Source organism: Triturus cristatus, chromosome 1_1 (genome assembly GCF_964204655.1).
Source record: "Triturus cristatus chromosome 1_1, aTriCri1.1, whole genome shotgun sequence".
Classification (NCBI taxonomy): domain Eukaryota; kingdom Metazoa; phylum Chordata; class Amphibia; order Caudata; family Salamandridae; genus Triturus; species Triturus cristatus.
The window spans coordinates 141,387,569-141,405,909 of NC_140579.1; the positions used below are offsets into that span (position 1 = coordinate 141,387,569).

Genomic DNA, 18,341 nt, shown 5'->3' on the forward strand with positions numbered 1-18,341 from the left:
TGAATGGATTGTGTGCTCAGTACTGCAGAGGGTGAATGGTATGTGTGCTCAGTACTGCAGAGGGTGAATGGTATGTGTGCTCAGTACTGCAGAGGGTGAATGGTGTGTGTGCTCAGTACTGCAGAGGGTGAATGGTGTGTGTGCTCAGTACTGCAGAGGAGGAATGGTGTGTGTGCTCAGTACTGCAGAGGGTGAATGGTATGTGTGCTCAGTACTGTACAGGGTGAATGGAATGTGGGCTCAGTACTGCAGAGGTTGAATGGTAATGTGTGCTGTGTACTGCAGAGGGTGAATGGTATGTGGGCTCACTACTGCAGAGGGGGTATGTTATGTGTGCTCAGTACTGTTGAGGGTGAATAGTATGTGTACTCAGTACTCCAGAGGGTGAATGGTATGTGTGCTCTGTACTGCAGAGGTGGAATGGTGTGTGTGATCAGTACTGTAGAGGGTAAATGGTATGTGTGCTCAGTACTGCAGAGGGTGAATGGTACGTGTTCTCAGTACTGTACAGGGTGAATGCTATGTGTACTCAGTAATCCAGAGAGTGAATGGTCCGTGTGGTCAGTACTGCAGAGGTTGAATAGTATGTGTACTCATTAATCCACAGGATGAATGGTACGTGTGCTCAGTACTGAACAGGGTGAGTGGTATGAGTACTCAGTACTGCAGAGGGTGAACAGTAGGTGTTCGCAGTACACCAGAGGATGAATTGTATGTGTGCTCAGTACTGCAGAGGGTAAATGGCATGTGTGCTGAGCCCTGTAGGTTACTTATCCTGTAAGCATCTATTTGCAGCATGTAGTGCCGTAGATTTATATGCTTAGCATACTCCTGCCAATTATACTGCTGAGCTCAGATGTCGCAAGTTAGTTTTTGTTCCAAAAGTCTTTCGAGTCACAAGGTATAGTGATTCCTCCTATAGCCTGTAATGCGCATTGTCATCGGCTCCTTTGTTAGATTGTTTTTGTCCCATTGGATAAGCTTAGGATAGGAGCAGAAAATGAGATAGTAAAGATGAATGAATATGCTACTTACCAGTATGCATCTGTTCTTGGCATGTAGGGCTGCTGACATTCATATCTGTGCATAGATCGCCGCCTAGTGTTGGGTCCGGATGTTTGCACGTTGTTGTCCTGGAAGAGTCTTCGAAGTATCCTGGGATAGGTGACTCCTCCCCTGGACTACAGTGCGCATGGGCATCCTCTCCATCCTCAGATTGTTTTTCGCCATTGTGGCAGTGATGGAGTAGATACAGAAAGTGATGACCATGCTTACAGTAATTCTGAGAGCTGCAGCTGCTACAGGCGCCGGGGAGGAGGGAGGGCGATATGAATGTCAGCAGCCCTACATGCCAAGAACAGATGCATACTGGTAAGTAGCATATTCAGTTCGAGGCATGTGGGCTGCTGAATTCATATCTGTGCATAGAATACATAGCAGTACCTCCTATTAGCGGCGGCTACCAGTGCCAGCTGCAGCGGTCTGAAAAAGAGTTTTGAGAACAGCCTGTCCTACAGCTGCCTGCTGTTTTGATTGCACATCTACACAATAGTGTTTGGTAAATGTGTGTGTAGTGGACCAGGTGGCTGCTCTACATATATCATGCAAAGGGATGTTTCCCAGGAAAGCCATGGAGGCCCCTAACTTGCGTGTTGAGTGGGCTCGTGGGGGAATCCTTAATGTGCGTTTAGCCTTTTGATAGCAAATTTGAATACATTTAACGATCCATCTGGCTATACCTGCTTTGGAGATAGCGTTACCTTTGTGGTGTGGGGCAAAGGCAACGAAAAGTTGTTTAGTCTTCCTAAAGACCTTAGTCCTGTCGATATAGTACATGAGGGCTCTCTTCACATCTAGTGTATGGAGTGCTCTTTCTGCGACAGTTTGTGGGTTTTGAAAGAAAACAGGCAGTTCAATAGTTTGATTCATGTGGAACTGCGATATCACCTTGGGCATGAATTTGGGGTTGGTACGTAGTACGTCCCTGTTGGCGTGAACCTGTATAAATGGCTCTTGAACGGTTAGTGCCTGGAGTTCACTAACTCTTCTTAAAGAAGTGATCGCTACTAGGAAAGCTACTTTCCAGGTAAGGAATTGAATTTCGCATGAGTGTAGAGGTTCAAAGGGTGGACCCATCAGGCGTGTGAGGACCAAGTTGAGGTTCCACATTGGAGCCGGTGGGTGGCTTGGAGGAATTACTCGTTTGAGTCCTTCCAAGAATGCTTTGATGGCAGGCACTCTGAATAAAGAGAGGTGCTGCCTGTTCTGGAGATAGGCTGATATTGCGGTCAAATGGACACGTATCGAGGTGTACGCCAGATTGCATCGGTATAGGTGTAAGAGGTAACAAATTATGTTTTGGATGGATGCGTCTAGCGGGTTAATGTCATTATTATTGCAATAGATGACGAATCTTTTCCATTTGGCTGCATAGCAAGCTCTGGTAGTGGGTCTTCTAGTTTCCTTAATGATGCCCATACAGTCAGGTGGCAGGTTTAGGTAGCCAAACTCTAGGACTTCAGGAGCCAGATTGCCAGGTTCAGCTGTTGCGGATCTGGGTGCTGAATCTCTCCATGGTTCTGCGTCAAATGCGCGGGTTTGATCCGCATCCTTTGATGCGGCACCACGGAAAGTTCGAGAAAAGTGGTGTACCATGGCTGGCGTGCCCACGTTGGAGCAACCAGGACGAGTGTCAGTGAGTGTTGTCTGAGTTTGCGAGCCACCAGCGGTATCAACGGTGCTGGGGGAAAAGCGTACGCAAATCTGCCGGACCAGTTCATCCATATCGCATTGCCCTGCGACTGTGGATGTGGGAACCTGGCGGCAAAGCTTTGGCATTTTGCGTTTTCGCTTGTGGCGAATAGGTCTATCTCTGGATGACCCCATTGCTGGAAGTACGGTTGGAGTACTGATGGGTGTAACTCCCACTCGTGCATCTGGTGGCTGTGTCTGCTGAGCAGATCCGCCATCTGGTTGTCCTTGCCGGGGAGGTGTTCCGCCATGAGGAACATGTTCCTCTGAATGGCCCACTTCCACATGCTCTGAGCCAGATGAGACAACTGTGGAGAGTGTGTTCCTCCCTGCTTCTGTATGTAGTACATGGCGGTCATGTTGTCCGTCCGGATCAACACGACTTTGTTGCACAAGTGTACTTTGAATGCTTTCATAGCCAGGAAGATTGCCATCAGTTCTAGAAGGTTGATGTGCATCTTCTTTTGTTGTGTTGTCCATAGTCCCTGCACTGTGTAGTTGAGTACATGAGCTCCCCATCCCTGGAGAGACGCGTCCGCTGTCAGTATTATTTGTGGAACAGGCTCTTGGAACGGTCGGCCCTTGCAAAGGTTTTGTGGATTCCACCAATGCAGAGAGTTGTATGCCCGACCGCTCACCAACACTAGGTCTTTTAGTTGTCCGTGAGCCTGATTCCATTGACGTGCTAAGCACTCCTGAAGCGGGCGCATATGTAGTCTCGCGTGTGGGACTATGAAAATGCAGGAGGCCATCATGCCTATCAACTGCATGAACACTCGCGCGGGAAGGGAGTGTTGTGGTTTGAACTTGGAAATCAGCATTTGCATGCTGTTGATTCTCACTAAATTTGGCTGAGCTGTGGCCGCCAGAGTGTCTATGGTCGCACCTAGGTACTGTTGTACGTGTGCGGGTTGGAGATGTGATTTTGGGTAATTTAGTGAGAACCCCAGACTGTGAAGGAGGTGAATGGTGCGGGACATGTGGCTGGCACATTGCTGGGCTGACTTTGCTTGAACAAGCCAGTCGTCCAGGTAAGGGTAGACGTGTATGTGCTGCCTCCGTAGATGTGCCGCCACAGTAGCTAGGCACTTTGTGAAAACTCTGGGTGCTGTTGTGACGCCGAAGGGAAGAACCTTGAATTGGTAGTGCTGCCCTTGAATAGTGAACCTGAGATATTTCCTGTGTGATGGGTGAATGGGTATGTGGAAATACGCATCTTTGAGGTCTAGTGTGGCCAGGAAGTCTCCCTGTTTGAGCAGTGGGAGGACTTGTTGCAGGGTGAGCATGTGGAAATGCTCCGAAAGAATATAGCGGTTGAGGGGTCTCAGGTTTAGTATAGGTCTGAGTGACCCGTCCTTTTTTGGTATTAAAAAGTACAGGGAGTACACCCCTGTACCTTGCTCGTGGACGGGTACGACCTCTATTGCGCCTTTTTGCATCATGCTTAGTACTTCCTGCTGTAATAGCGCTAAGTGCTCTGAGGACATAGGACGGTGTTTGGGGGGTATTGTGGGTGGAGTAGAGGTTAATTCTAGGCAGTAACCGTGTTTGATAATATCTTTGATCCACCTGTCCGTGGTGATGGAGTTCCACGTGGCCAGGAACTTTTGCAACCTTCCCCCGACAGGTGTTGTGTGGTCGGGAGGAAGGGAGAGGGCGTCACTGTTTGTTCTTGGGAGAGGATCTGGTATTGCCGTATCCGCGTCCTCTGCCCTTTGTGCTTGAACCACGATATCCACCCCTGGTGTTTTTATCGTAGGTACTTTGGGTGTTGCCCTTGTTGTAGGTTTGCTGTGACCCCTGTCCTCTACCTGCTCCTCTATTGCCGGGGCGACGAAAGGAGCCACTCCGAAAGGTCTGCGTTTGGAGAGCCCCCATGGACTTTGCAGTGTCTGTGTCCTTTTTTATTTTTTCTAGTGTGGTGTCAACCTCTGGCCCGAATAAGTAGTCTGGGTTGACCGGCTGGTTGAGGATGTTATTTTGCACCTCAGGTTTGAATCCGGAGATTCGTAACCAGGCGTGTCGTCGTAACATGACGCTAGTGTTTATGGCTCTGGCAGCTGTATCTGCGGCATCCAGTGCACACTTGATGGATGCGTTTGTGAGGAGTTGTCCCTCTCTGATGAGGATCTCTGCTCCCTCTTTGTATTCGTCAGGGAGATGTTGTAGTAATGTTTCTAGTGTGTCATAATGCGCTCGGTCGTAGCGAGCCAGGAGCGCCTGAGTATTGGCAATACGCCATATGTTAGCTGCTTGGGCTGCAACCCGTTTGCCGGAGGTCTCTAACACCTTGGACTCTTTGTCCGGGGGAGGGGCATCCCCAGTCGTCTGCGAGTGCGCCCGTTTACGAGCATTCGCGACTACTATGGAATCCAGAGGCAACTGTCCTCTAATATAGGTAGGATCCCCAGGCGCTGACCTATATTTTTTGTCGATTCTGGGGTTTATTACTCTGGCCCTGGTGGGTTCTTTGAAAATGTCCTTTGCTGGTTTGAGGACACCTTTCAACATGGGTAGAGTTTTAACATGTTTTTCTGAGGATGCGAAAGTGTCCATGAGAAAATCGTCCTCGATGGTATCAGAGTGGAGTTGAACACCATGATTGGCCGCAGCACGTTCAATGAGGGCGTTGAATGCGGCAGTGTCCTCTGTGGGAGACGTTTTTGCACCATATAGCTGCGTGTCCTGCGTATCCATAGGTGCGTTTGAGTCCACAGGGTCATCCCAAGCTTGGTCAGGGTCCTGTTGGCCTTCAGGGTCCATTTCTCCGGGGTAGGGGACGTGGTCACCTATGTAGTCCTCCAAAACGTCTGTTTCGGAGTGTGTCGGAGAGAAGGACTGTGGATCTTGGTAAGAGGTATGGAGAGGCTCGTAAAGAAGTGGTTCCGAATCCACTGGCAGCTTTTTCTTTAGTGGGATCCGGTAGGAGTCCAAAGCTGGCTCGGAAGTTATCTTCCTCTTGTGAATCATCATTCTGCCTGTTGCGGCATCGATGATGTGTGATGGCGACGTCTCCGTAGGAGAGTGTTCTGCAGGTGTGATCCTGGTGTGGGTGACACGTGTTCTGATTTCGAACAGTTTTGGCGCCGTGGATGGTGGCAGGCCAAAAGTGATGTTGGCCGGTGCCGGAGAAGCTTTTTGAGCCTTTTTCGGCTCGGTGCTTGATGTGTCTTGGAGGGCCGCCTTATCTTTGATGCGTTGCAAGGATGCTGAAACTTGCCGCACCTGGAACGCCGACGGTTCTTTGGCGCCGACCGGTTCCGTTGAGGCAGGCGTGGACTTCTTCGGTGCCACGGGGTCATCGAGTCGAGGAGAGGTAGTAGCTGTCGACGGCGTCGATGATTGTGCCTTGGGTGCTGTTTTCGAAGTGGTGTGAGATCCAGCAGCCATTTTGACCTTTGTGTTTGGAGCCGATTGTTTCGGTGCCGGGAGCCGAGGCGGCTTGGCGGTACCGATGGTCTTTTTCCGTGCGTCGGCGCCGACGTCGGCTGCTGCAAGCTCGGCACCGAAGTCCCGTTTGGTGCGGTCGGTGCCGACGGGTTTGGCTGGCGTCGAAGGTGTGGTGGGCTTCGATCCGACCAGTGTGACTTTCAGTTTCGGTTTCTGCTGAACCGATACAGCTTTCGGTTTCGATGAAGGGAAACCAGCCATTTTGGGTAGTAAAGGCTGCCGCTGAATGTCCGAGGCCGGGCCAAAGGGCGGGGCCGAATGGATGCGGGATAGGTCTTGGGTAAGGCCCGAAGGCGATCCCTCGACCGGAGCCACAGACTGACGCACTGGGATATCCACAGTCTGTTCGGGTAGGCCTTGCTCGTCACCGGAGCTACTCTCTTCGGCCCCTAAGGCTTCATTGTAGTCTCCTACCTCGGTGTCGGCTTCGTCTCTGTGAAAGAGTTGTTCTTCGACGTCTTCCGATCCGGAGTCGTGTTCGGAAGCGGGGCTGGAGGGTAGGTTCTCCACGTCTTGCACATCTTCGTCCTCGGCGTTGAAGATGTCAGTCGGGGCCGGTGCCGCTTGCTGCGCTTCGAGCCTCGCTGCTCGACGATTCCGGAGAGTCTTCTTGGATCGGAATCGGGCACAGGCCATACATGTGGACTCGTCGTGATCCGGTGAAAGGCATTTGTTGCACACCGGGTGGACGTCGACATGGGGATATTTCGCATTGCATACAGGGCACCGCTTGAAGGGCGTCCTCGATTCCATCGTCGATGTCGGGTCGATGGTCGGGTATGATGCGAAAAAGTTGGTTTCTGGAAGTTAGTAAACTAACAAATAACTATCGATACCGATCGGGAACAGTACCGACGCGAACTAAAGGCCTTTTGGCCTGTAAAAAGTTTTTCCTAACTAGAGTCAAGATAAGCACATCCGAACCCAATGGCGGAAAAAAACAATCTGAGGATGGAGAGGATGCCCATGCGCACTGTAGTCCAGGGGAGGAGTCACCTATCCCAGGATACTTCGAAGACTCTTCCAGGACAACAACGTGCAAACATCCGGACCCAACACTAGGCGGCGATCTATGCACAGATATGAATTCAGCAGCCCACATGCCTCGAACCATGGAAGTTATATTGAAGACAGATAAAAGTTGAGTAAAAGAGTGCGTTTATCAGTTATTAGCTTCCGGTGAAGGGGCGGGTGCATACGAATCTACGGCACTACACACTACAAATAGATGCTCACAGGGTAAGTAACATATTCCCCTCGTAGCATGTGTTGGCCGTAGATATATACGCTTAGCATCAAATACAAAGCAGTGCTCTCCACATGCGGTGGCTAGCTAATGCCTGCTGTAGACATTTAAAAAAGTGTTCGTAATACAGCTTGACCCACTTTAGCTCGTTGATTAGCTAAGACATCAATACAGCAATGCTTGGTGAATGTATGTGGTGGGTTCTTCCATGTGGCTGCTTTACAGATATCCACTAGTGGAATGTTGCCTAGGAAAGCCATAGAGGCTTCCTTCTTACGGGTGGAATGACCTCTTGGAGCTGCAGGTGGCGCTTGTTTGGCTTTGTGGTAGCACGTTTTTATGTATTTTACTATCCAGCTTTTGAGTCTGGGGATCCTCTTTGAGGATTTAAGAAGGCTACAAAAAGCTGCTGAGTTTTACGAATTGCCTTTGTCCACTCGATGTAATACATTACAGTTCTTTGAACATCGAGTGTATGTGGAGCTCTTTCTGTTACCGAGTCTGGTTTTGGAAAGAAAACTGGGAGCTCTGTGGTCTGATTTATATGAAAAGAAGAAACCACATTCGGGAGAAATGTGGGGTTTGTTCTTAGTACCATTTTGTCAAGAAGGACTTGAAAAAGGTTCCTCTAAAGTGAGCACTTGAAGACCACTGATTTGTCCAAAGGATATAATAGCTACTAAGAAGGACACCTTCCATGTGAGGAACTGTCGATCACATGAATGTAGAGGTTCATAGGGTGGACCCCATAAGTCTGGTGTATCTGTAGGTGGTAGAGATGGTTTGGTTTCCACCTTGCTTGCATCTGGGTTTATGGCCATCGTTCTTTGCTTGGCATCATGCTGTTCTTGTCCCATAGCTAAAATAGGCCGTTCCTTAGGGTCTGTGTGGGCTTGCAGTCATTTTGGAGGCAAGATTGCCTTGGGTGCCGATAAAGTCTTGGATGTGGAGGACGTTTTGGATGCCAACGGGTGCTTTGGTACCGATGCTAACATGGTGTCTGATGGTGTTTTTGGAGCCAAGGATATTTTCGGCGCAGACAGCATCCTCAAATTTGAAGATGCCCTGGGTTTCTCTGGCCCTGGGTTTCTCTGGCCCTGGGTTTCTCTGGCCCAGTGTTCGGCTCTGAAGACTTCTTCAGCATCGATGTATGTTTTTTGGATGCCAGTTCCAAGACTGGCTTCGACTTGGAAAGGGTGGATGCCTTAGTCTTCTTGGTTTACTTGTTTGGACGGAGAGACAACTGTCTGCTCCTTTGCCCTGTGCCGGACACCTCCATGGACCGAGGGCAGTGGGGCTCCATGAGCCTGTGCTTACTCTTGTTTATGTTTGCTAGGCTTTCGCCACAGTGCTCATGTGACCTTGTAAAGCGACATGTTAGGCCTCTTTTATGTCCTGGTCAGAGTTGGACCCATCTCCGCTGCTGGTGAGAAGAATGGGGACATCCATCGTACTCGAGGAAGCCGGCGTGAGGGGGCTGCATGAATGACCGAGAAAATAAAGAAGAGTTTCATTAAACCGTATACTAGAGGGCGACAGATACTAATTGGACCCCATCGTAACTATTTATCCATGATGGAGAACTGTGTGGGTCGGAAGTATCACCACATACTGACATATACTATTTGAAGACGATTGAGCCTTGAAAAAGTCGCTTGTATATGTAACAGAAGCGACGAAACACGTGTTGGCTCTCGATCTGTCAAAAGAACTCACACTTAGGAAGGTTCGACATAAAGAATAAAAGATTGAAGAATCTCTGTGACCAGTGTATATATGTGTATATATTTGTGTTGACAAACGGAGTAACTACTGTCATTTGATTGTACCTCTAAAACTTTTAAGTGTGCTAGGGATTTTGTAAATATTGGAGTTGCAGCTTAGGCCGCAGAATTTGGGGAGGCAGGTGATTCTCTCTACCTTTTAGCACTGTGCAGATAAAGGAAACATAGGTACACATACAGTGGATATACCCTGGGGCGCCTTTTCCCTATAAACAATACCACTAGTCTATTTGTAGGACATCCATAGGAGCACCTTAGGACTCCACATTTTTCGTCGGTGTCACCTTCTGCCAGTTGCACTTGTTGGTCCCCAAAAATATCAGGGGCTTCTTCCGCTCAATGTGCCGGACTCGTGGTGTGGGCCCGTCACCTCTCACGTCAGTGTTGAAGAGTCTTTTTTGACCGAAAGGCCAGGCAGGCTTCACACAATGTCTCGTCATGTTCCGGGGACAGGCAGAAGTTGCGGTCTGGGTGATGATCTTGCCAGGAGTACTTCCCGTCGCTGAAAGGCATCTTTTCCATTACTCCGCATGCGTTGAGTGAAGGAAGTCGATGGAGAATCCTATAAGCTAAGCCGGGCCAGAGGCCAGACAAGCAGAAAGCCAAAGAAAACAGTAAACTGCTGGGTTTCTTGCACGTCTCCCTTGATGGGTGATGTAAATTAGTCACCGAAGGGTCGGTGTAACTGTATCAAAGCTTCAATCCCAGAGCTCCGAAGAAGACGTCCGAAGGCGGAGAAAAACATTCTAACAAAGGAGCTGATGATCATGTGCAATACAGACAATAGGACAAGTCACTCGAAAGACTTTTCGAACAAAAACAACTTGCAACGTCAAAGCCCAACTCTAGATGGCAGGAGTATGCTAAGCATATGTATCTACAGCCAACACATGCTACGAGTATACATTTACAGCAGGAAGGAAAGGGTCTGAAGAAGCCAGAGATGCTCCTAGAAAGTGAAGTAGCACCTACCTTCTGCTCCACTGATTGTGCGTCTCCTGCGGATGGGGACAGCCAAGGAGAGACTGTAAGAGAAGGAGAGAGAGGCATGTGAGGGGAGCTTGGGCTGGAGGGGGTTCGGTGGATGAGGGGAGCCAAGGAGAGACTGCAAGAGAAGGAGAGAGAGGCATGTGAGGGGAGCTTGGGCTGGAGGGGCTCAGGTGGATGAGGGGAGCTAAGGAGAGACTGCAAGGGAAGGAGAGAGAGGCATGTGAGGTGGGCTGGGTTGGAGGGGGCTCAGTTGGATGAGGAGAGCTAAGGAGAGACTGCAAGAGAGGGAGAGAAAGAGGCATGTGAGGTGGGCTGGGTTGGAGGGGGCTCAGGTGGATGAGGGGAGCTAAGGAGAGACTGCAAGAGAAGGAGAGAGCGAGGCATGTGAGGTGGGCTGGGGGGACTCAGGTGGATGAGGGGAGCTAAGGAGAGACTGCAAGAGAGAGAGAGGCATGTGAGGGGAGCTGGGGCTGGAGAGGCTCAGGTAGATGAGGGGAGCTAAGAAGAGGCTGCAAGAGAGGGAGAGAGAGGCAAGTGAGGGGAGCTGGGGCTGAAGGGGGTTCAGGTGGATAAGGGGAGCCAAGGAGAGACTGCAAGAGAGAGAGAGGCACATGAGGTGGGTTGGGGTTGGAGGGGGTTCAGATGGATGAGGGGCGCTGAGGAGAGACTGCAAGAGAAGGAGAGAGAGAGGCACCTGAGTTGAGCTGGGGTTGAAGGGGGTTCGGGTGGATAAGGGGAGCCAAGGAGGGACTACAAGAGAGAGAGGCATATGAGGGGAGCTGGGTTGGAGGGGCACAGGTGGATGAGGGGAGCTAAGGAGAGACTACCAAGAGAAGGAGAGAGAGAGGCATGTGAGGGGAGTTGGGGTTGGAGGGGGTTCAGGTGGATGAGGGGAGCTAAGGAGAGACTGCAAGAGAGAGAGAGAGGCATGTGAGGTGAGCTTGGGTTGAAGGGGGTTCAGGTGGATAAGGGGAGCCAAGGAGGGACTGCCAGAGAGAGAGAGAGAAAGAGAGAGAGAGGCATGTGAGGGGAGCTGGGTTGGAGGGGCTCAGGTGGATGAGGGGGGCTAAGGAGAGACTACAAGAGAAGGAGAGAGAGAGAGGCACGTGAGGTGAGCTGGGGCTGGAGGGGGTTCAGGTGGATAAGGGGAGCCAAGGAGAGACTGCAAGAGAGAGAGAGGCATCTGAGGGAAGCTGGGTTGGAGGGGCTCAGGTGGATGAGGGGAGCTAAGGAGAGACTGCATGAGAGTGAGAGAGAGGCATGTGAGGTGAGCTGGGGCTGGAGGGGGTTCAGGTGGATAAAGGAGGCAAGGAGAGACTACAAGAGAGAGAGAGACATGCATGTGAGCGGAGCTGGGTTGGAGGGGGTTCAGGTGGATATGGGGAGCTAAGGAGAGACTGCATGAGAGGGAGAGAGAGAGGCACGTGAGGTGAGCTGGGGCTGGAGGGGGTTCAGGTGGATAAGGGAGGCAAGGAGAGACTACAAGAGAGAGAGAGACATGCATGTGAGCGGAGCTGGGTTGGAGGGGGTTCAGGTGGATATGGGGAGCTAAGGAGAGACTGCATGAGAGGGAGAGAGAGAGGCACGTGAGGTGAGCTGGGGCTGGAGGGGGTTCAGGTGGATAAGGGAGGCAAGGAGAGACTACAAGAGAGAGAGAGACATGCATGTGAGCAGAGCTGGGTTGGAGGGGGTTCAGGTGGATAAGGGGAGCTAAGGAGAGACTGCATGAGAGGGAGAGAGAGAGGCACGTGAGGTGAGCTGGGGTTGGAGGGGGTTCATGTGGATAAGGGGAGCCAGGGGTACAAAGAATACCCGGGATATGAGGGCAGGGCTGGGGTGCGAGGACAGGGTGGGGGGCAGCAGGGGGCATAGAGGTTACCAAGGGAACCAGAGCAGTCGGAGTGTAGGAGCTGATGGGCTCTGAGGGCAGATAGGAGTATAGGGCTGATAGGGTATGAGGGCAGATAGGAGTACAGGGCAGATAGGTTATGAGGGCAGATAGGAGTTCAGGGCAGATAGGTTATGAGGGCAGATAGGAGTACAGGGCAGATAGGTTATGAGGGTAGATAGGAGTAAATGGCAGATAGGTTATGAGGGCAGATAGGAGTATAGGGCATATAGGTTATGAGGGCAGATAGGAGTACAGGGCAGATAGGTTATGAGGGCAGATAGGAGTACAGGGCAGATAGGTTATGAGGGCAGATAGGAGTACAGGGCAGATAGGTTATGAGGGCAGATAGCAGTATAGGGCAGATAGGTCATGAGGGCAGATAGGAGTACAGGGCAGAAAGGTTATGAGGGCAGATAGGAGTACAGGGCAGATAGGTTATGATGGCAGATAGGAGTACAGGGCAGATAGGTTATGAGGGCAGATAGGAGTATAGGGCAGATGGGTCACAAAGCAGATAGTAGTGGAAGGGCAGAAGGGATTATGAAGGCAGCCAGGAATACAGGGCAGATGGGCTATGAGGGCAGATAGGAGTACAGGGCAGATAGGTTACGAAGGCAGATAGGAGTACAGGGCAGATAGGTTATGAGGGCAGATAGGAGTACAGGGCAGATAAATTATGAGGGCAGATAGGAGTACAGGGCAGATAAATTATGAGGGCAGATAGGAGTACAGGGCAGAAGGGCTAAGAGGGTAGATGGGGTAAGGGGGGCCGGAGGGGAATATGGCCCTGGTGGAGGAGGGTCGTGCTGAGGGGAGGCAGGAAAGGTCTGGAGGTTCGATGTAAGCGGGAGGTAGAAGGAATACATGGCAAGGAGTCATAAAAGAAGAGAAGTCACACTTGGGGGTGGGCGAGGGGCAGTGGGGGCACATGGAGGGCTCTGGTGGGAATGAGGAGGGGCTGGAGGGCTGCATGTCGAAGGGGCTTAGAATCATACGTGAAGAACGGGTCTGGGGGGTGCACATGGAGAGAGGTACAGGCTTGTGAATTCTTACTCTTCGTGCTGATGAAAGTCAGAAGCCCACAAAGGATGAAGGCAGTGATGAAGAGTCCGATAGTATCTTCCATTGAGGGTCCAGACTCCCCTAGAGCGAACAAACAAAAGACGAAGCGGCGTGAGGTCAAGGGCAGCAGTCAGACTCGAACGACCTCCCACCCGTACATCGATCCACCAATACAGAAAAAGTTACAATCGTGTCACAGCTAAAGGCGATTCCAGCTTCACAGGCTGTGCGTCACCGCGACACCTAGCGGCTGGGATTGGAAAAGCGTTGGCATGTATGTCTCCTGGACCGCCTCATAGGCGGAGTACATGTGACTCATGATGGAGGGAGCGGCACCAGAATATTGTGAGCTAAATCTCCTCTGATAAAAAGAATGTGTCCTGAATATCCTGCACTAAACCATCGCTCATTGGAGGGAATATTGACAATCTGCACCAAATGGGACAATATTTTTGTAAATTTATTTTAGGACATGATATTTATATCGAATGGAACACTTGCAATAAGTCTAACCACTGGCAATCACTCAGGGTAGCAGCCGTCACCACAGATATGTCTCCACCAAGAAACCTGTGAACAATCTTGGTGCTCATTCTACTCCAAATAGTTGGTGAAGTTAACCAGTGACACGAACCAGAGGTACCAGCCGTGTTTGTTGTCTTTCCGGCAGCTAAACTCCCCATCAAGGTAGAGCATGAAGAAAGATAAGTTAACCAGTTCGGTTTGCGGGCTGATGCCTTGAAGGGTGGACCGCTTGAACCTCTATACTTGCATGCATCGAATCAAACTATGAACATCCAACATTGATCGGAGGGCGCAATCCTTTTTTAGGTCGAGCCTAGAGCAGCGCATGCCCTGTTGCTCGACTTTTAGTAAGGGGCTTTTCAAAGTGCTACACTGTGGCCTAAAGCTTGCGTGCATGTGCCCAGGCACGCACTTACGAGCAGAGGCGCTATATGGCTTTCCTCTCTCGTCATGGGTCATCAGCTTTCAAGATACGAGAGCTTTCTTTCACATTCCTGAAGTCGATAGCTTCCTTGTTGCTCTTTGTTACTACACCTGTCCACAAGGTGGTGGTGTTCCCACACTGTAAATGGAAGCTACTTAATATAGACAACATAGAAGTTAATACAGCATAGTGTTGCTTCCTGGCCAGTGTTGTATCGACACGGCTGGTGTTTGTATGTCACGACCGTTTAAAAAAACAAGCATTGGCATAGCCAATAGGTCTAGCATTTGGGACCTTATAAGTGTTTAGCCATGCAACAGTTGGTGTTGTTGCACCAAGGATATTCTGCTGCATAACTAAATACTTATACGGTCAAAAAAGCGAGACCTATTGGCTATGCCAATGCTTGTTTGGATAAGGGAATAAACTGAATAAACATGTATGTTGGCCCTGGTTACGCAGCAGAAACTCTCAGTCAGCAGTGATTGCAACAGAAAGATGTGATCCTGTCTGATTACAGTTTGCTTTGGTCTATGATTTTGTGGCTTTCTGGAAGTTCCATAAAGTGTCACTGGTAAACCACCTACAGAACCCTTGGCACACAGGTGCCTCCTTCACGATGGGTAGAAAAGTACGCAGACGTCCTCCCACTGGAGGAAGAAAATGTGCTCTCAGTGGACGGCGAGGGCTGAGTTACCGGGGCTTTGGCTCCTACCCTGAACTCAGCCTTGACAGGGCTGGAGTTGCCCATGTTAGGACTGCTGCCAAGATGTCCTCTACTGCTGATCCTATGGCGTCCAATGATGATGATGCTGGTGCCTGAAATACAGTTTACACTGTGTCGATCCTGCACACGAAAAACTCTATGTTCTATTGCCTTTGCTGGCTCAGTGCCTCATCAATGTGGGACCAGAAACATGATCGCCATCAAACAGCAAGTTTACGATACGTCTGTGGATAGCGCAGGAACTGTGATGCATCTCAGAGCTCATGGTGAGCTGCCTCTTGTTTCATCCATCTGCCTTAAGACAAGCATCTGTGACCAGCATACTGGAATGTATCTTGGAGCTCGTGGTGGGGTGCCTCTTCTATTTAATCACAGGGGGGGAGAGAGAGGGAGAAGCGATAGTCCAATCAGCTTCCAGAGTACAAAGATCAAAAAAAGGGAGAATGGACCATTTGTACCTGTGTTACCAGGGTCAAAAACGGTTGGTACCTTTCATTAAAACCCTCATACACATACGTAGGTGGGAAGGCGATAAATCTTGCTTCTCCGCCTAATCGTAACGTGACAGCATCATCATAGGGTTGTTTTTGGTATGCTGACCTCCACCTGGAGGTAAAGCCACTGGTACTACAGTAGTGCCCAGAGAATAAAAAGGAAAGTGAAGTGCTCAGTGTGAAGTGAGGTTAAAATTCTTTCTACTGCCGTGTTTTTGTAATTTTTTTTATTGTGTGGGGATGTGGAAGAAGTTAAAACAATGGGTGTGCATATGTAGATCACGTTACTAATCTTACGCACTAGTGAAGTCCATATGTGAGGTCTACATGTTTCAACCCCATTCGGGTCTAGGGGGCCTTCTTCAGGACCAGTGAAAGTGGGCTGTCGCTATTTGTGCGGCAGTGTAGAGTGGGTTATATTTTAACCACTCAATTGCCAGGTCAATAGTGACTGTAGTTTATAAATGGGAAAAAAAAGAGAGAAAAAAGAGAGAAAACAGAACATGTGTGAGTTCCTAAAGTACTGTCCGTTTTCATCTGCAAGATGCTGCAAGTTAACTATAATGATGGGTCAGAATTATTGACCTCATGCTTTTAGGCATTCAACATGAATATATTCATTACTACGTAAAACAAAGGCAGTTTCCAGAACAGTCGCGTCAAGGATCGCAATGGCGCGTGTGGTCTCTCATGCTCGTGTTAAATTAATATACACAGTGGAGTACTGTGCGATCGTACTTCTATAGTGTCTGTAGTGTCGGTCTGAGGATTCCAAAGTGATAAATGGTTATCGTGTATAGTGCCCACTTTCACTGGTCCTGAAGAAGGCCCCTTAGACCCGGCTGGGCATAATGGGGCTGAAACATGTCGACCTTACATATGGACTTCACTAGTGCGTAAGATTAGTAACGTGATCTACATACGCACACCCTTTGTTTTAACTTCTTCCACATCCCCAGACAATTAATACATTTACAAAAACGAGGATGTAGAAAGAATGAATATGCTACTTACCAGTATGCATCTGTTCTTGGCATGTAGGGCTGCTGACATTCATATCTGTGCATAGATCGCCGCCTAGTGTTGGGTCCGGATGTTTGCACGTTGTTGTCCTGGAAGAGTCTTCGAAGTATCCTGGGATAGGTGACTCCTCCCCTGGACTACAGTGCGCATGGGCATCCTCTCCATCCTCAGATTGTTTTTCGCCATTGTGGCAGTGATGGAGTAGATACAGAAAGTGATGACCATGCTTACAGTAATTCTGAGAGCTGCAGCTGCTACAGGCGCCGGGGAGGAGGGAGGGCGATATGAATGTCAGCAGCCCTACATGCCAAGAACAGATGCATACTGGTAAGTAGCATATTCAGTTCGAGGCATGTGGGCTGCTGAATTCATATCTGTGCATAGAATATATAGCAGTACCCTCTATTAGCGGCGGCTACCAGTGCCAGCTGCAGCGGTCTGAAAAAGAGTTTTGAGAACAGCCTGTCCTACAGCTGCCTGCTGTTTTGATTGCACATCTACACAATAGTGTTTGGTAAGTGTGTGTGTAGTGGACCAGGTGGCTGCTCTACATATATCATGCAAAGGAATGTTTCCAAGGAAAGCCATGGAGGCCCCTAACTTACGTGTTGAGTGGGCTCGTGGGGGAATCGTTAATGTGCGTTTAGCCTTTTGATAGCAAATTTGAATACATTTAACGATCCATCTGGCTATACCTGCTTTGGAGATGGCGTTACCTTTGTGGTGTGGGGCAAAGGCAACGAAAAGTTGTTTTGTTTTCCTAAAGACTTTAGTCCTGTCGATGTAGTACATGAGGGCTGTCTTTACATCCAGTGTATGGAGTGCTCTTTCTGCGACAGTTTGTGAGTTTTGAAAGAAAACAGGCAGTTCAATAGTTTGATTCATGTGGAACTGCGATATTACTTTGGGCATGAATTTGGGGTTGGTACGTAGTACGACCCTGTTGGCGTGAACCTGTATGAATGGCTCTTGAATGGTTAGTGCCTGGAGTTCACTAACTCTTCTTAACGAAGTGATTGCCACTAGGAAAGCTACTTTCCAGGTGAGGAATTGAATCTCACATGAGTGGAGAGGTTCGAAGGGTGGACCCATCAGTCGGGTGAGGACCAGGTTGAGGTTCCACACCGGTGCTGGTGGGTGTCTTGGGGGAATTACTCGTTTAAGTCCCTCCAAGAAGGCTTTGATGGCAGGCACTTTGAATAAAGAGAGGTGCTGCCTGTTTTGGAGATAGGCTGATATTGCGGTCAAATGGACACGTATTGAGGTGTATGCCAGATTGCATCGGTACAGGTGTAGGAGGTAACAAATTATGTTTTGGATGGATGCGTCCAGCGGGTTAATGTCAGTATTATTGCAATAAATGACGAACCTTTTCCATTTGGCTGCATAGCAAGCCCTGGTAGTGGGTCTCCTGGCCTCCTTAATGATGTCCATACAGTCAGGTGGCAGGTTTAGGTAGCCAAACTCTAGGACTTCAGGAGCCAGATTGCCAGGTTCAGCTGTTGCGGATCTGGGTGCTGAATCTCTCCATGGTTCTGCGTCAAATGCGCGGGTTTGATCCGCAGTCTTTGATGGGGCACCACGGAAAGTTCGAGAAAGGTGGTGTACCATGGCTGGCGTGCCCACGTTGGAGCAACCAGGACGAGTGTTAGTGAGTGTTGTCTGAGTTTGCGAGCCACCAGCGGTATCAATGGTGTTGGGGGAAAAGCGTACGCAAATCTGCCGGACCAGTTCATCCATATCGCATTGCCCTGCGACTGCGGATGTGGGAACCTGGCGGCAAAGCTTTGGCATTTTGCGTTTTCGCTTGTGGCGAATAGGTCTATATCTGGGTGACCCCACTACTGGAAGTACGGTTGGAGTACTGATGGGTGTAACTCCCACTTGTGCATTTGGTGGCTGTGTCTGCTGAGCAGATCCGCCATCTGGTTGTGTTTGCCGGGGAGGTGTTCCGCCATGAGGAACATGTTCCTC

At 49.7% G+C, this 18,341-nt stretch overlaps 1 protein-coding gene across 1 annotated transcript in view; it reads right to left on the reverse strand.

The window, feature by feature from the left end:
• The window catches only part of TAPBP (TAP binding protein), a 139,512-nt gene that overhangs the window by 30,211 nt on the left and 90,960 nt on the right, over positions 1 to 18,341 (reverse strand). Inside the window, exons 6-7 of the mRNA XM_085622136.1 lie at positions 13,166 to 13,255; positions 10,204 to 10,256 (exon numbers count right to left, since the gene is read on the reverse strand). Of these exons, the coding sequence (XP_085478262.1) occupies positions 10,204 to 10,256; positions 13,166 to 13,255 (143 nt within the window). The remainder of the gene's footprint in view (positions 1 to 10,203; positions 10,257 to 13,165; positions 13,256 to 18,341) is intronic.